We start from the raw sequence: 17,254 nt of genomic DNA on the forward strand, positions 1-17,254 counted from the left end.
AACCCCGCATCTCCCCTCACATTCCTTTGTATCTTACACAACAATACATTTGGAAACTTTTCCTTGGCCCAGTGGAAGTTGTTTCATCTGCTCTGTTAACCTAGTAGATATTTCTTACCTAAATGTGGCATAGATGGTCCCTTCACTCCATTTACTGGGCTTAGACAGGGTTGAGTGGCTACTTTTAGACTCTACTTCGCCTGTCTAACCAGGTGAAGTAAATTCTCAAAGAATTTTGAGGGATGAATTTCTGGAAGTAACAGGTCCATAGCATCAGCTGGTCCAATAAAATACCGCGTGACAATTTACAACACTTAAGTGCACATCAGAAAACTGCTGTTCCAGCATGTGACTCATACTGCCTCTCTATGATAAGGCAAAGGGCAATCCCTGCAGAAGATGTTCTCTGCATTAGGTTGCTTTTCAATGGGGTTGAACTTAGAGGACTTCTTATCTCACCTCTGTGGTTGTGATTATTAAACAACTGGAAAAATAAGAATACTTCAGTGTTCAAAATCCCAATAGTAGCATCTGTAGACTTAAAACATCAGTATGGACCTATACAACAGGAACAAACTCCACAGTTTGACAAAATTTCCAAGGTTTATTAATGGGCATAATATAACAACCAGCTTATAAGTGAAAGGGCATTATAATAAATATTAGCAATAGTTCTAATGATATATCAGTCTCAAGGTGGGCAATCATGTCTTAACAAGATGTAGTCCACACACACTAACAATAAGGATGAAAACTGTGTTTTAAACCAATACACTCAACAGGTCTCTAAAGGATTTTTGTTCAAAGGAGGAGTTTTAATCACTTAACATAAATCCCAATTAAAAATGGGATTTTTTTTTAATCATACTTCCACAACACTAAGTTTTTGAAAACCTACATTAAAATCTGAAAAGTTAAGGATCACACCACCCAGAAGTTTTTTTGTGAACTCAGCTAAGTAAAATGCAATGCTTACTTTGAAGCAGAAACATTGACTACATTAATAAGTGCAACACTCTGAAGTCTTTGTTGATTTATACAAAATTAACAAGGAGGAAAGTTAACTCATTATTCTGAACTTTTCAGCCACACAAAGTGTCAACATCATGAGAAAATCCAAACATTTAAAATAGTCAAATCTTATCTACTCATGCTCAGTATATTTGCATTAAGGTCATTTTTTTAAATGGTTTTTACTGAAGTACTGCACAGTTGAAGTTTTCTCAGAACTTGAGACAGTTGAGAATTACAGCAAGGGCAGTTCCCTGACCTGAACAATGTATAGATTGATACCAGATAAGCACATAGTAAACAGGGGAGGAAAGAAGAGGCAAAGAAAGTGGTTTGCCTTAAGTTCCACATCGCTGGCATAGCTGGATTAAGAAACAGATCTTCAAATTGCCAGTGCAAAGCCTTTTCTGTATTATGACCCACGAAGTGGATTTTTAAGTTAATACAATTGAACAGAAAACAACACAAAACAAAAAAGGGTATACAATATTTCAGCAGTTACTTATGCAGGGCATGAAACTTTATACCATACTAAGTATTAATGAAAGAAGTAGAAATATAGTGCATTTATCCTCCAAGTAGCCCTCCTAAGGGATCTGGATGTATTATGTATCGTAATTTTCACTTGTTCAGCACTTCAGGTTCTTACACCAGCTACATTTTTTATTTCTGCTTGCTAAAGACTAGGGAACAGGCAGCTAATCAATAGTATAATTAAGGAAGACCACTGTTCTGGTTCAGCAATAATCATTTCACTGCTTGGGTGTGGACATTTTGTACAAATAACTTCGTAATTTAGAAATACCATGCACAGACTGGGCAATAATATGTGCTTTAATCAAAACCAACATGTTCATAAAATATAAGATACACAGAGATCAAAATGATTTCACAAATTACATACATTCCCCTAGTTGCAAGTATAACTTTCATTTCACGGAAACCACAAGGCTGCACTGCCCATGTTAACTCAACCTTACCGAAACAGCAAAGTCTGTTCTGATAAAAAAACCCAACCAACCAACCAAACAACAAAACAACAAAACCATCATAACCCAAACTGATACCAACATTAGATAAGGCTTTATAAAGGAAATAAATGCAACACTTCTCAAATTAAACTTAGCCTTTCGATCAGGTGATGATTCCACAATCATGTCACAAGGTTTGCTTATTTACCACCCACAAGCTGAGCTGTGCTATCTGGCAATGTGCATGGTCTTATCACACTGGAAAAGGAGTCTAGATGGACTGGACTACCACCATTTGAGGTTTTGTCTTTCAGCTAGGGGTTATTCTCTTACAGTAGGATCTGTAGAAGAGAGCGTGCCTGCTACAGGCTGCTCAGCCACAACCGTTCTTAATACGGTGTGAACTTGAGGTGAAATTACTGATGGTTCAAGTTAACACCCATGCTGTGAAATCTCACAACACAGGAGCTAGAATGTGTTCATGAATAGCTGAGGCACTAGCTTTACCTGATACGAGATAAAACCTGACAGAAAATGCACTGGTTTCAAGTCTTAGCGAAGGTGGTCGAACCAATTAATTCTACCATAAAAATGGCATAAACTAAGAGCACAAACACACACACACACAGAGTTGCCACATCTTCTAAATCAAGTGGTGCTTGCTGAACACTTGTGTCCCGAATTCATGAGGAAGTGGTTAACCAAGCAGGAATTCTCCAAGGAGCTCAGGGTACTTTTTGCTGAACCTCTTTATACATGAGGATAGAGGAATACAAAACCCATATTATTTAATATTCACAAGGGGATGATACAAAGTGTACAGTTCTTCTCAGACCCACAAGACTCAGTTCTGAAAGCAGTTACAACAAAGGACACATCAAATTTTAGTGCTCAACCTTCTGAGCAAACCGTCCTCAAGACACCTGGCTGAGTCACCTAGCCACCCATTAGGGGAAACCATGAAAAAAAGCTCCTTGGTAAGGCACCACAGTCTTCTGAGAATCACTACTCACTCACCTTGGAAATGTAAACTATAGATTTCTCATCTCCCCCACCCCTTTCATTCTCTATGATCCCAGAATCATGAATTCCCAGTGCTCACAACTGTTACCCTAGTCCAACGTATTTTTCAAACTGTCTTCTCACTCCACCATCATCTCCCCTCCTCACTCTCTTCTCCTGCACCTCATAATGTTGTAGGTTAGACATAATGTAAAACCTAGCATCAGAATTGGACTGACAGTGTTGCTAGCACTCCATAAATGCAGAGATAAGGGTGAGGATGTTGCTACCTATCATTTTTTTAATGTACCAACAAACTGGGAGGAAAGAGTGTTATTAAATTTGCAGGAATAAAAAATAAGCCAGTTGCACAGCATTAATGCAACTGGTTACACATTTTAGACAAGACAATTCTGATCGGGTCATAAGCTACTTAACACAAGACTGTTATACCTGGTGAACCACTATAAAGCACCTAGAACAAGGGCCCTGCATTTGATCAAGTCTCCTCAATATTGCAGTAATATAAATAAGCACTGAATAATTTCTGGAAAACAATCTCTCAGATATCAAGCCACAAATTGCCCTTTTCTTTGAAATTCTGCTTTTCTGAAAAAAACACAATAGTAACCATAGTAACAACATTAAATTCCAGTAATTTTATTTTCTTTCAGAAAAAGTCTATATTTAGAAATGAATGACAGGAATCAGATGCAGGTACTACAGGAGGAAACTGTCCCTATACAATTAAGTACTCTCTTCATGTGAGCAGATAAAATAAACCCCAAGCACACTGTATTTGTAATTTGTACTGTTGACTGAAGCTAGGTAACCAATTCTGGTTTATTAGGAAAGGCTCACTCATGGAAAGTAACAATGAAGATAATTTACCTCACAACTCTCTGTACTAAATTGGACCCAGCATTTATTTTTGCATGGTGGAGGGAGACAAAGAAGGAGGGAAGGGGTGGGGGTAGCTTCAAAGAACAACTTATTACTGTACCTGAAACTTGTATTACCATACCTGAACAACTTTTAAACACAAATATGTATTTTTGTATCAGATATTTACTGTTGCTGTACACTAAAGAGTAAGATCTTTCAAAGGAACTGAAAAGTTACCCTCAGAGGGTTGGGGTATTTTTTGACTGGGTATAAATAACACTGTCTGCTAGAAATCTACTTACGGCTGAGTGAGGTCACGAGTAATAAAGTCTGAACTCTTGAAGAGTAGGAAGATGTCACTGAGAGCTTTACATTTCAGAGAGCTGTTCATTGCTATCCAGTAGGCATCCTAAACAAAAAAGATTATCCAAAAATGCACCTTTATTAGCAGAAAGGAATGCAAGCTGCAGAGATAAATATTATGCAACATTTGAAATACACACAGAAAATTTTTTTTTTTTGAGGAAAACTTCATTGGCTATTACAAGAGACACAATACTTATTGCTTCTTTTATGAATACTCTTGTTGAAAGCAGAGGAAATCCATTAAAAGCCTAAGGTTTTGCCTTACTGCTTCAAGGCATTTTCTTGGAATGCTTGACTGAACAGGTTTCCCTCGAGAATACGATACAAAAAAATTTGGGTGCATCCATCCTTAAGGTATAGTTAAGAGTATCTGCAAATGACTAGAGGGAAGTTTTAAATCCCCACATTTTTTTAAAAAAAGCAATAATCTTTATCCCAGGTAAAGTTTTCAACTACTATCCTAAATGAGAAGAGTTTGACCATCATACTGTTATCTGTGACAAGGATACAGGACTTTATGTAACTAAGCCAGTGCTGCCTTGCATCAGCCTCACCAAACAGTGCAGCATCTAGCTCTAATCCACCAGAACAGTCTGCTGTATCACACTTCACTGATATCTTGTCTATCACTTCTTGCTTCATCAGAACCACTAGACTCTTCTACTTTCCAGTGCATTAAGATAAAACAAACAAACAAAAAATCCTTATGATAACATCTGTTACAAGTTTTGGGAGTCAGCATTCTTACCCTTGGAGCACTCCAGTTAAGTTTAGGAAAAACACTACCACCCAAGGAACTTATTGCTTCTTGAACTTTAGCTGTGAACTCAGGAAATTCTGGTGCCTGAACAAAGAATAACAACAACAAAAATATTAATTTCAATACATTTAATAGTGAAGTGTAGTCATCTTCTCAATACCATTAGAAATACATATTGTAGAAGGAATAAACGTGTCCAAAATCAGGAACCAAGAACCCCACAAAAATAATGTATTTGTGGAAATAAATTATTTAAGAATCAACTCTGACATTATTTCAATCAGAGAAAATTGAAAATGTGTTTCCAGTTCTCACCCTCATTGATAACAAGATTCCAAGAATCTGCAAAACCCCAAAACTTCATAATGATCACCATGAAAACTGCAAGTTGGCAAACATGCAAGACAAATAAACAGACCTTAAATACATAACCTCTTGTTTTATACCTGGTATAGATTAAACCTCTTGTTTTATACCTGGTAGTAGATTATTGTATACAAGTAAGATCTAAGAGGACTTACAAACAAGCAAACAAACTTTCAATAATAGTTTGTTTAGAATGAAGCATCTCTAAAAAAAAAATCTAAAATACAACTATTGCACCATTCTTTCCAAGTATTAAAAGGTACAAAGAGACCAGCTCTGGTTTGTAATAATTCTCTAGTTGCATTTAGGAGCACAGTAAGAGAGCAAAAGTAAATAAATCAATTCATAGGCAATTTGAGTGACAGGTCCTCATTTAAGCTTTAATTTTACAAAATGTTGTTAGTAATACTTTAACTAAACAGCTCTTAAATTGGGTCTTAATGTAATTCCTTAACAATATATTGCATCAAAATAGAGGATACACTGCGGAAGTATGGGTTGGACTAGAAAACCTTGTCTTGTAAAGAACATTGTCAAAATTGTAAACATAAGATAAGGGAAAAAAACTCCTCAGGACGCTATAAATTCCACCCTGAATGTGGCGCAATAAAAAAACAGATTGCTGACCTTTAAAATAACATGAAAGGATTGCAGGCATATGTCAAAGATTTTTCACGTAACATGATTTATAGTAAAAAGATATACAAGAACACTATTTCTGCCTGAATATTTTTAAAGTCAACTCAAAGATAACATCTAGGCTAAAGCTAATTGATGTCTCTAAAACAACAAAGCCCTCACAGCCACAGAAGTGATCAAAAAAAGGTTCATACGTTTTGGCATCTCCTTTCTGCAGCCCCCTCAAACGCAAACACTTAAAAAAAACCCTCTCACATTTTAGCGCAGTGACCCAGACTGAACTTCAAACATTCTGAATCTTTCCTTAGTATGTTACCTAGTCTCCATTGGAAACTACACTTGAAAAACTGAAAAAGCACTTCTCTTATTTTACTTTATTTTTAGAGCCTCAGTCAATTCTAGAAATTGCTCCTGCAAGAAGTAAAACTCTTCATCCACTGCAATCTGATCCAGTGTCCTCTTGTTTTGACAGAAGTCAGGAGTCATACTATATATGTAATACCAGCACACACTAAGTCTCCCTTGGGAAATGTTACCATTGTGTCATTTGATTAATACAAGGGAAGAATTATACCCAGGAGAATATCTCTAAGGCTGCATAAACAAAGCAGATTCTAACATTTCCTAAATTCTGAATGCCTGACTTTGCAACCATCAATATTAATGCGTATTTTTTTAAACACAGAATGTTCTGTAAGCCTATATTCTAATTCTTCTTCAGAATATAGAAGGGGCAAGGGAAACAAGTTCTACCTGACAACTCAGGCAGATCATCAAACCAGAATAAATCACAACCACAGCTCACCTGATTGCCAAGAAACCAATAGGGAATTATAACCTGTGATTTAATGACAGTAAGGCAGTAATGCCCTAGGCTGACAGCAAATGCAGAATAGCAATCTCCAGCCTGTTCTACTCTTCTTTACACACTATGTTCCCTTGTGTTTCCCTGTTCAGCTTCCACATCGCTACTTGATCCATTCTCATCTCTTGTGGTAACTCCAGATGAAGCTCCCCACCCTTCTGTATTCTACACAGGCTGTTTCTTCACTCTCTTCATCACTGGCAAAGTGGTAACAGGCAAATACGTAAAATCACGGAAGACTATTTCCATTCATTCACTGACCTCAGAGCAGCCCCTAGTTTTCAGGTAGGGAAAGCACGTTTGCCACGGATGGAGTCTTCAGAGCAATCATCTACCAAATTTACAAGATGGTAAAGAGCACATTGTGAAATTCTACTTTTAAGAGTCTCTTTCTTTGACCGGAGATGAATGTAGGTGTATTTTTGTAGAAACTAGACACAGGCACAAACCATGTTCTTTATTAACCATTTTGAAAGTTCCAGGTTTGGCAAAAGACAAAGCCCTGCCAGTCTCTGAACAAGAGCCACCTTGGAAGCCAAAACACCCCTCTTCTTCCTCGCCCCCTGCTTTTGTTGCTGACCATGATGTTACATGGTATGGAATATCTTTTAAGACAGCTTGGGTCAACTGTCCTGGCTCTGTCCTCTCTCCTCTTGCTTATCCCTAGCCTAGTCACTGGGAGGGGTGTGGGGCAGACTAGGAAAAGAGAAAGGCTTGATGCTCTGCAAGCACTGGTCAGCAACAGCTGAAAGTTAACTCCATCCCAGCCAGCCCCAGCAGAACGTTAGCTGTAAAGCTGAATCCATACACAGTACACAATGCTTACCCAGATAACCTGAAAGCACTTGGCCTATACCCTTTGGATGGTTATCATACATCTTGATTATAAATTTCCTTATTGTGTTGTACACTATAATGAAACCCAATTCAGAAGTCTGGTATTACTTCTTGAGCAACATTAACGTGAGCTTCGCAAAAGATAAGATGAATACCAAAACGCTTGTTTTAAATAATTTACAATCTGAGGCATCTACTTTATGAAGGCTTAGAATTCTGAACTGAAGCTATTAGTATGTGCAGATTTGGCATGTTTTAAAATCTAGGCTATAAATTCTGTGCTAGCATAAATGCAACTCAAAGCAGGGCTGTGTTTATATTGCACCTAATGCAATGTCAGCAATTCAACACTATGTTGAACAACAGGGACCTAATATGACTGAAGTGATATCAATAGCAGACAAATAACACAAACATATCAACTCTGACAACGATAGGGCAACAGCAGTTTCAAAAAATATGTAAAAAAAAAAAAAGGTCAAGGAAGCCTGATTCATATCCATCATGATCCTGATTCTAAGCCAGACAGAGTGCAAGGAGAGCATACAGACAGAAAAAGGAAAAAAAAAAAAAAAAAGATATGATAGAAAGAAATGTACTTAGGAGGAAATAATGGCACAGGTGTAAGAGAAGAGCTGTGAAAATTGAGCTGCAGGGGCTTCGTTTCTTCTGCATCCAGTCTGATTAAGTAATTGGGAGATATTCAAAGTGGTGAAAATGAAAGACAGCTATATTTAGAGCCATACTTCAGTTCATTTCCTATAGTCTAACAAGTGTGTGATTGTTGGGGATGAAGAAAAGCATTTTATTTTTAGTTAAATAAAATTAAGCCAGCAAAACTTGTTTAAAGTTACAGACATCTACACTGCCATCCATCTAGAATAGTCTGAAAAACGTTAAATACAGCAACAGGTATCTCTAACTGGCAACAAGTTCATATCACAAGGTTGCAGAAAGGATACTGCTGACAAACCCACAGTGGGCGTTTACAGGACCTTACCTTAAGCGTTGTAGTATTCTCATCATCTGACCACTGTTAAAAGTAAGAACAAATCAAAGGTTACTGGTTTCCTGAGACATCCTTTATATTATAATTTATGAGAACACCAGAATTCACATGGCTTCCTATAACATGTACATCAAATCACTGCCCTGAAGGTCCTATAGCATAATATCACCATCCTCCAATTATTATGGCTGTAAATTAAGACAGGAAAAATATTCTATATTCAGCAGAAGTAGTGTTCTAAAGTATGGATAAAAGATGACACGCACACATTTTAATTGTGGTTTGTATCACAAACTTGGACATTTCAGAACTCAACAGAGTCTTCCCTATCTAAAGCTTGTCTCCAGCTCCAGCACTTCCATCCTTAGACCCATGATCCATTCGTTTCCATTATATTTCTTTTTCACCTCTTTTTTGTACCTTCTGTCACCTTGTGCTAACAACATTTTTCAGTGTTTTTCTTCTAGAATACCCTTCTGAGCTATTATGGTCTCAGAAACTTCCATTGTTTCTTGAAATAACTCCTCCAAATGTACTCCTCCTCCTAATTTTTCAGGGCATGAAACAGCATTACGGTCAGTTCCAATATCCTTCAACATTCTCTACTCATTATTGCAAATGCAATTATCAAGACATAAAAAAAAATTTAGAAGTCTTCTGTGAAAGAGCAAAGAAAGATTTTAAACCTTCCCTGACATCAAAGTATAAATAATGATGGTTTTAAGTTTTACAAGGCAACTACCACATGATTACTTTTCTTTGTGAAGTACTCTCCTCACCTATAAATTATGCAGAAAAGGTTACATATTCATATTTTTCCTCAAGAGACTTGATATCAAGTTGCATCTTATACTGACCTGTATCTCCTCTGCATCATCACTCCCCTCCTGAGCATGACTTGGCGGATCTTCTCTAAAACAAAAAATTGGCAGAAAAAAAGTTAAGCACTGGAGTTTGACTTGACCATATACATAACCTTTGCACAGCACCCACCAGCTGTTGGTCTCAAAATGTTTTTGTATGATTAAGCCTCAAAACCCCTGGCAGAGAAAAATCAGAGCAAGCCAGTTGATTAAGGATACCAGTTAAACTTGGACACCAGAGTGGAAAGAGTAGGTGTATTTTACTGGGGATAACTAAATAATGCAACAGAGCAATACAGAAAACATCACCACTTGCATATGTTACCATCATCCAGACCCGCAGTTGCAGGGGAGCCCCGGTTACAGCGAGGATTTGGAGAACCTGTCCTGGCAAGTGGTGCATCCACCCACAGGTGAGACATCCAAAGTCACTGCAAGCAGGTCCAGCCTTATATAACCAAAAATCAGCAAGTCAGAACAACTGGCACCTTTGTTTTAAGCGGAACATCCGGTTTGACTCTCACATTAGATTCCCGCAGAGCCTGGCCAGGGCTCAAGGGAGAAGCTAAGGGCGTTTCCCTGCTTAGCTGATTTATTTTTGTTCTTTTTAGAACAAGGCCACACGTCTGGTCCCAAGGCCAGACAGCTGGCTTCATGGCCTTGTTAACTTGCCCCTACACAAAGAAGAAAGATACATGAATGTTTTCATTACATTCATCATCAGTAATGAGTATATGATATCTAAGCTACATCTTTCATTAATGAGTGTACATATTTTGCTAATGACTACATACTAAGTGAGCAGCTTTGGCTCGGGCCCTGTTGTTCAGGCTTCAATACTTCCAATACTTTAGCACTTTTTACATCAGCATAGGTGGCTTGTTGTAATTTAGTACAATACCTACTAGCACAATGGTTATCAGTTACAAAATATACAGGATTCAGCTATAGGTCAAGTCTGGCTTGGGCCTATTGTCCAAGCCCTAGCACTTCACCAGTACAGAAGATTAATGCCAGGGTTTTAGGTCTTCAAACTTGGGCCCTACCCAAAACACTTTGCTTCTTTCAAATTAGCAGATATCTTCTGCTCTGAAAACGCCATAATCGAAGCTTTTCAACACCCTATTAATCACTGTTTTCCAACTTTACTGTACTGACAGAAGCACAAATTAACAAACTTATTTTTTAAAACAAGTTCAACATAAATTATGCTTTGCTTCCATACTCCTTTTCCAAGTAAAAATTTATAAAACTTGCGTTTCATAGGCTGACCTGTGAATTTCTGGTTCTGAAAAGAAAATGTCCTCACACTCCACACACAGAAAAGAAGATCCTAGGGAAAGCGGATACATGTGTTCCTGAAAAGTTACTTTTCCTAAACAGGTGAGATATCCTGTTGTAAACACTAGCTATCTGGGAGAAAGCACTTGACTGCAAATATTCCCTTGAAGTTTTAGGTGATGTTTAAAGTTCTTTAGCCAATATAACCGAGTGTGAAGATTTTAAAGGAGAAGACCAAGCTCTTGAAGACTTATTCACATCAGGTCAGCATAACAAACAAGTTAAATGCAAATGTATGCCCCTGCCAAAAGTCAGCTCTTCAACAAGCTGTCTCTGCAGTCCCTTAGTGCACTGCTATAGGGATTAGACTATCAATTCAGTTTTTGAGATCTAGGGATTAGACAACAGTTCACTGAAGATTAAAAGCCCTCTTGGCCTTGGCTGCAAGATCACATTCACTTCTAGCTAAGAAAGTTCAACTCAAGAGAACAACTGGTTTCTAAAAGGGATTTTAAATTGAAATCTTCTTAAAAAATATAATTTGTCAATTATACAGCTCTCCATTATTCCATTGAAGACAACAGAAATTGTTTCTATAACACAGCTGTAATGTCAAACTCTCAGTTTCAGCTTTTCTGAAAGCTTATTAAAAAATAAATGGCTGCCACTAAATAAACTGCACAGTCCTGCAGAAGCAGGTGATAACATTACTTCTTATCCAAAATGGTTTAAAAAACAATTTTAGTTTTCTGGATACATTTATTTAAAAAGATTTAAATTTTTTTTAAATTTTAAATTTTAAACTTATTTTTAAAAGATTTTTAAATTTTAAGAGACCTTTCATCTTTATGAGGTGTTTAAACAGCTTCAATTATAAATAAATTGACTCCTGAGAAATCAGACATAGCTCCCTTACACTCACGGCCTAATTGGCTGCTCTGTGAGAGGCAAACTACCCGTTAGGAAATGATGGAGTGTGGACTGATTTCTGATCGCTAACAAGGTGTATGCATCCAATAATCATTTTACACAGTAAAATTCTAAGCAGAAAACAAAGAACAAGGCCTGGATTCTTACCAACCATTTCTCATATCTATCCACCTCATTCTTCTTCATCCAAAATTTTGGCATACAGGACATTGAGCCTTGTCACATGAATTGATTACATATATGCAAATCATTATACAAACTCAGAAATTACTAAGATTTTATATATAGCTTATCTTATTGAGAATTAAACTCAGGTAATGTCATTTCACCCCTGGATAAGGCAGCAGGCAAGTGAATGGTGCGGGACAGGGCAAGCCTCTGAACTGGAGCTAACCATATCAAAGCAAGCAAACACAAGTCAGCAGGCTATGCACCCAAGAGACTGGTAGACTCTGCAAGGAAAGGTGGAAGAAAAAAAATGAAAAAACTGCCCCTAGTTGGTCTAGAATCAAGTGTACTAAATGGATTTTAGGATCTGCATCAGGCACCATCAAGTTAAGTTTTAAAAGCAACAGTCAGCCCATTCACATGCTCATACAGTATGAGGTTTACTGCAGCCAGACTGGTCAAATTTTAAAAACTCATCATGCAAAATATAATCTGTGTATATAAAATAGCACTGTGAATATAAAATAGTGTTAATACTTGGAGGGTGGGGGGAAAACACTCTTTACCTTCCGGAAACCACAAGCGTTCCATCATCCAGCAAATATTCTTTCACATTCTCTGGTAGGGGAAGTATGACACTGGAAGAAACATGAGCATTGCTTTAATAAGTTGTTATTAATATTACTTGTTAAAATAAGAAGGGTTGAATAAAAAGTTTTTGGTTTTTAATAGAACCTCAATAAGAGTATACTTTATTCTCTAATGCTATGAAAAAAAACATTTCTCTTTCTCCCGTCACCCCTTCCCAAAAAGTAATGCACATTTTCCCTCCAAGGAAGCAGAGGAGAAAGAGGCAAAAATTTTAGATGAAATGCACTAAAATTCCCCACTCCTTCAAAGCTCTGGAAATTCAGAGAAAGAGTTTATGTGGCCAGTGAGAAGGAGACAACATGTTGCTCAAACTAAAGGCTTCCCTTCTGAGATCCAAACCAAAATTTGTCCATACCTCCCGAATATTCCAAAAAATTCAGGACTATCACTAAACTTACCAAAAATATGCATGTACTAAACACTAAAACCCATCAAAGATTAAATGCTTTGATTAGTAAAAGCCTGATGTCAGTGCTTTTTTGATCCAACAGGGCAACTATCTTGAGCTTGACTTTCCTGAGTTACTGGTAGCTCTTGTAACAATCTCGTGACCTACGGCAGCACCTTAGAAACTGCAGAATTTGACATCGCTTATAGAAATACAGCGAAACACCAAGTTAGCCAGTTGGTTTGGGTGTGTTCAGCCTGTTTCTTCGAGCAGCCAAGTGGGAAGAGCACTGGTTTGGGTATCAGCTCTGCAGAGTCCCACCAGGAGAGCAAGGAGCACAGGGGTGCCGGGGCTGCCCAAAACACCCCCTCAGGGTGCAGAGATGAGACCGCAGCTCCCTGGACTCCAGCTTGTTCAAGCCTTCCCCACCTCCACCCCAGCTCTGCCCCACACAGGTCCCCCTACAGCTCACCCAACCCTGCTCTGACACAATCCCGCTTCCAACCCAACCCAGCCTAGCCCCACACGCCTCCCCTACGCCCCCCACACCCGCTTCTCCCGGCCCTTGGCCCGGCCTAGGCCGACGCTTACACCCAGCCCAGCCCCACAGCGCCAGGGCCCGGCCGCCCCCAGCCCCACGCCGCGCCCCTCACCTGCGGATAGTGACGGCGCGGAACAGCGGGTACCACACGGAGAACTGGCAGTGCACCACCTGCTCCTTCTTCATCCTCCCCCTCAACCCGGCCCGGCCCGGCCCGCTTCGCCCCGCTGCTCCCGGAAGCTCCGGCTCCTCCGCCCGGAACCTCCCCGCGGAGCTCTGGGCGCCACCCGGCCCGGCATCGGCGGCGCACCCGGCGCGGAGCCACCCGGCCCCGCCTGAGCGGCGCACCCGCCCGCCGCCTCGCCTCCGCCGCCGCCGCCTCGGCGCTGCTCGCTGCCGGGCCCGGGCCCGCCCGCGGCCTCTCCCCGCCCGAGGGAGCGGCTCCCCTCAGCCGCCGGGCCGCTCTGCCGGCCTCGTACGTGTGCGTGGCCCGGGCGCGGGGTTTCCAGGCGGTTACGTTGACAACACGGGTGGCCTCAGGGAAGCCGCGGGTGGTTTTCCCGCCTCGCAGGCTTTGCTTCCTTGCTTTGCATGCGCTCGTGTAAGATTTCATCTCTCCCGCGTTCTAACGGAGCTCTGCAGCGACAGAGCCTCCTCTGCTCCAGCAGGGCTGCGTTTCATTTCATTTTGGGAAGAGCCGAGTAATAACCGAATAGGTTCTTTCTAAGCCCCGTGGTTCCGCCGTCGTCTCAGCGCGTGTCCCCTGCATGGAGGGCCGAGTCGTTTCCCCGCAGCGCTCTTGCATCTGCTCTTCGAGGCCGTGTCCCAAAGCCCTCTCACACATCGCTTGTCAGGAAGGTTTATAATGATATGGAGATGCTGCTAACGCTCGTCTGCTTATGCAAGATAGTATTTGTTGTCTGTTCTGCAGGGCAAGAATCAGTTATTTTTTCATATTTCGTGCTGCACGGGTCATCCATGCTGCTAAATACCACGACAAAAATGAAACATTTTTCCCCACTATTTCCCTCTCTGCCATCAACTTTTGCTAATTATTTTGTTACTTGAATCATATTGCTGAAATACAAGTGCACTAACTGATGCTAACAAGTTTTAAGTTTTTCTAGAGGTAGTTATTTTCAGCACATGTATCTCAGCATGCTGTTGGTTAAATCACACGTAAAGCACTGCTCGTGTCCCTTTGCATGTTCTTTACAAGAAACCCTGTATTTTGTTTTATCTTCATCCTGCCTTAGGATGCTGTTGCTGAACTTCCCATTAAATCTGGTTGCTGTCAGCTGGGCTACGTAGTTTGGATCAGAGAATATCTTTAGAAGTGATTTAGAAAAGTAATCCATCTATCATGGCTTGGACAGGTTAATGTAAAGCCACTATTGCTTAGCTACTCTCTAAGCTGATTCGCAGGCCTGTGTTGGTTTAAGATTTTAAGCCCTGGAAAGCAGAATTTGGAAACTGTAGAATGATTAGACCTTTCCTTGAAAGGAAGCCTTGCCTTGAAGGGAATAAGCAACAGGAATAAAGTTACCCCTTTTATAAATCATAAACTTTTTTCAGATCCGTGTTTGACCTCTGCATGGAATAAATGGAACAAGTAGCATGATTTGCCAGCAGCAATCTGTAAAACTAGCCTAAAAAATCATCAGAGAAGGTAGAAGCAGGCCAAACTTTTTTCCATACTTAGTAGTTCAAGTGCTGTTGATTCATGCTAAGAAATGCGTACACTTTGACCTAGTATTAAGGTTGTACTGATAAGTGTTAAAAATTTATATTCATGGAGTGGATGTAATCATAAGTCAGGTTCCCAGTCTGCTAGACAAGCTGTGTTGCATTTTTAAATCAATTGATGCAGTGGTAATTTTATGAGCTGGAAGAACATTCCTGTCTGAGGGCTGCAAGACAAGGTGTATTTTGATAGCTAATATAGGGCTTTAGAAACCTAACATCGCAGTGTTAAGTTTAATTTTCAGTTGCAGCTAATTTTATGAACAAAAGGTGTTGCCACCCTTGACAGTATGACTCATACGAGATACCAGAATTGCAGCCTTCATTTAACCGAATGGTATTTCAGATTTCTAACAGCAGAAATTCTCACTTCTATAAAATCAGCTGAAGTCGGAAAAAATTACTTTTTGTTGGAACTTTTAAAAATGTCATTCATATATAGAGTCATTGCACCCACTTGTGGAGGAGATCAAAACTACAGAAGCTGAGTCTTCCTCTCTCGTTTTCATTTGTTTCAGATATTAGTGATAACACAAACCACTGAAGCTGTATAATTTTTTGTTATTTACAGTCGGAAGCCACCCTTGAATCTGTCCACTGCAGAAGAGAGCAAGCTGTGTTGAAAAGAGCTTCTGCCATGAGATGAGGTTCTGTAACTGATACAGGTAAGTATTAACACTGTTGTACAAACCATTACTGTAAGCTGCTTGTGGGATTTAGGGTACGATTGTGGTGATCCACGTTTGAGAAAGATACACTGATACTTGTAGCATAGAAGGATTAGTATGATCAAGTGAACAGGATTTCCTGTGAGGGGAGACTAAAGAGGAAGACTTACTCAGCCTGATAAAAAAAAAAAACAAGTTTAACAAGGATATGGCTCACTCATTCATAATTTTTTTTTGTCAGTCAAAAAGGCTATAATTCTTTCCAAACATAGGAGGTGAATTCGTTGTAGCTAGGTATGTTGTGCGAGGTTTTTATATTTTCAAAGGTGTGTGCTTCAGGCATTGTACAGAGCCTCCTTTGACTGTCCTCTGGATGACCAGAAACCTCTTGGAACTGCTATGCTGGGCTACGCTTCTTTTGTATAAGTTTGGTGGAAAGCTTGATCTTGTATTTCAGTGTCACGGCAAGAGACTGGCAATTGTCCAGCTACAGCTCTTAAATCCTAACTGAAGAGAGTGAGACATTGCTGGCTCAGGAACAAATGGGTAATAGCTAACTGAACTAATGTGGGATAGAAATTGAAAGATAAGTGAGGTTCTAGAACAGTTTTTCATAGAAATAGTAAGGTAAATAATTTTAAGATGGAACTTCATCGCTTTAAGAAAGGGTTATAGCACATACTTCTGAAAGAACAGAATTGGGTTTAATAGGTCAGGGTTCCTTTTCAGGACTTAAGTGACATAAAAACAATTTGAACGTTTCACCACTATAACCTACTTCATCCGACGACTGTATTAAGACTTAGGAAAGAGCATGCCCTCTGTACATACTGAGGAAATGGATTTATGTACATTAGTTTTAATCCCCTGATAACCAGAAATATTTTGTGCTACCTATTCCTTTTAACTACTTTGTGGAATTAAAATGCAAATTAGTATGAAAGAAAGCTGACTGTTTCTGCATGCTCTTAAATTTTTCACAAATGTGCGGTAGGTGTTATCATAAAAAGATAAAGATGAAGTAAAAAATTAAAGTGCTAAAATTAGGTATGACAGAGAAGGCGATCACTCGTTTCTGGTACTGTTGATTGCTGGAGACTCCACAGAGCCTTATTAAACTCTAGTTGAACTCAATGGGAAGATTCCTGTTGGCTTTATGGAAAGTTTACAATCATCAACGCTAAGAACAAGAGATCTTTTAAGATTGTCTTGTCTCTCCTGATGCGTAAACTGGTTTGCTTCTTTGCATGGTCTTTTTGCTTGTGATTCGTGCTGATTTTCAGGACTTCAGTATTACAACTTAATATCAG

The 17,254-nt window shown here is 39.4% G+C and overlaps 1 protein-coding gene across 2 annotated transcripts in view; it reads right to left on the reverse strand.

Moving 5' to 3' along the window:
• CDC123 (cell division cycle 123) overlaps window positions 1-13,788 on the reverse strand; it is a 39,768-nt gene extending 25,980 nt beyond the window's left edge. For both annotated transcript variants that reach the window (XM_074903492.1, XM_074903491.1), the window contains exons 1-6: window positions 13,646-13,788; window positions 12,520-12,591; window positions 9,569-9,623; window positions 8,703-8,735; window positions 4,984-5,079; window positions 4,172-4,278 (exon numbers count right to left, since the gene is read on the reverse strand). In XM_074903492.1, the coding sequence (XP_074759593.1) occupies window positions 4,172-4,278; window positions 4,984-5,079; window positions 8,703-8,735; window positions 9,569-9,623; window positions 12,520-12,591; window positions 13,646-13,719 (437 nt within the window). In that variant the 5' untranslated portion in view covers window positions 13,720-13,788. The remainder of the gene's footprint in view (window positions 1-4,171; window positions 4,279-4,983; window positions 5,080-8,702; window positions 8,736-9,568; window positions 9,624-12,519; window positions 12,592-13,645) is intronic.
• Window positions 13,789-17,254: the final 3,466 nt, after the last annotated feature.

Source organism: Athene noctua, chromosome 3 (genome assembly GCF_965140245.1).
Source record: "Athene noctua chromosome 3, bAthNoc1.hap1.1, whole genome shotgun sequence".
NCBI classification, from domain to species: Eukaryota; Metazoa; Chordata; class Aves; order Strigiformes; family Strigidae; genus Athene; species Athene noctua.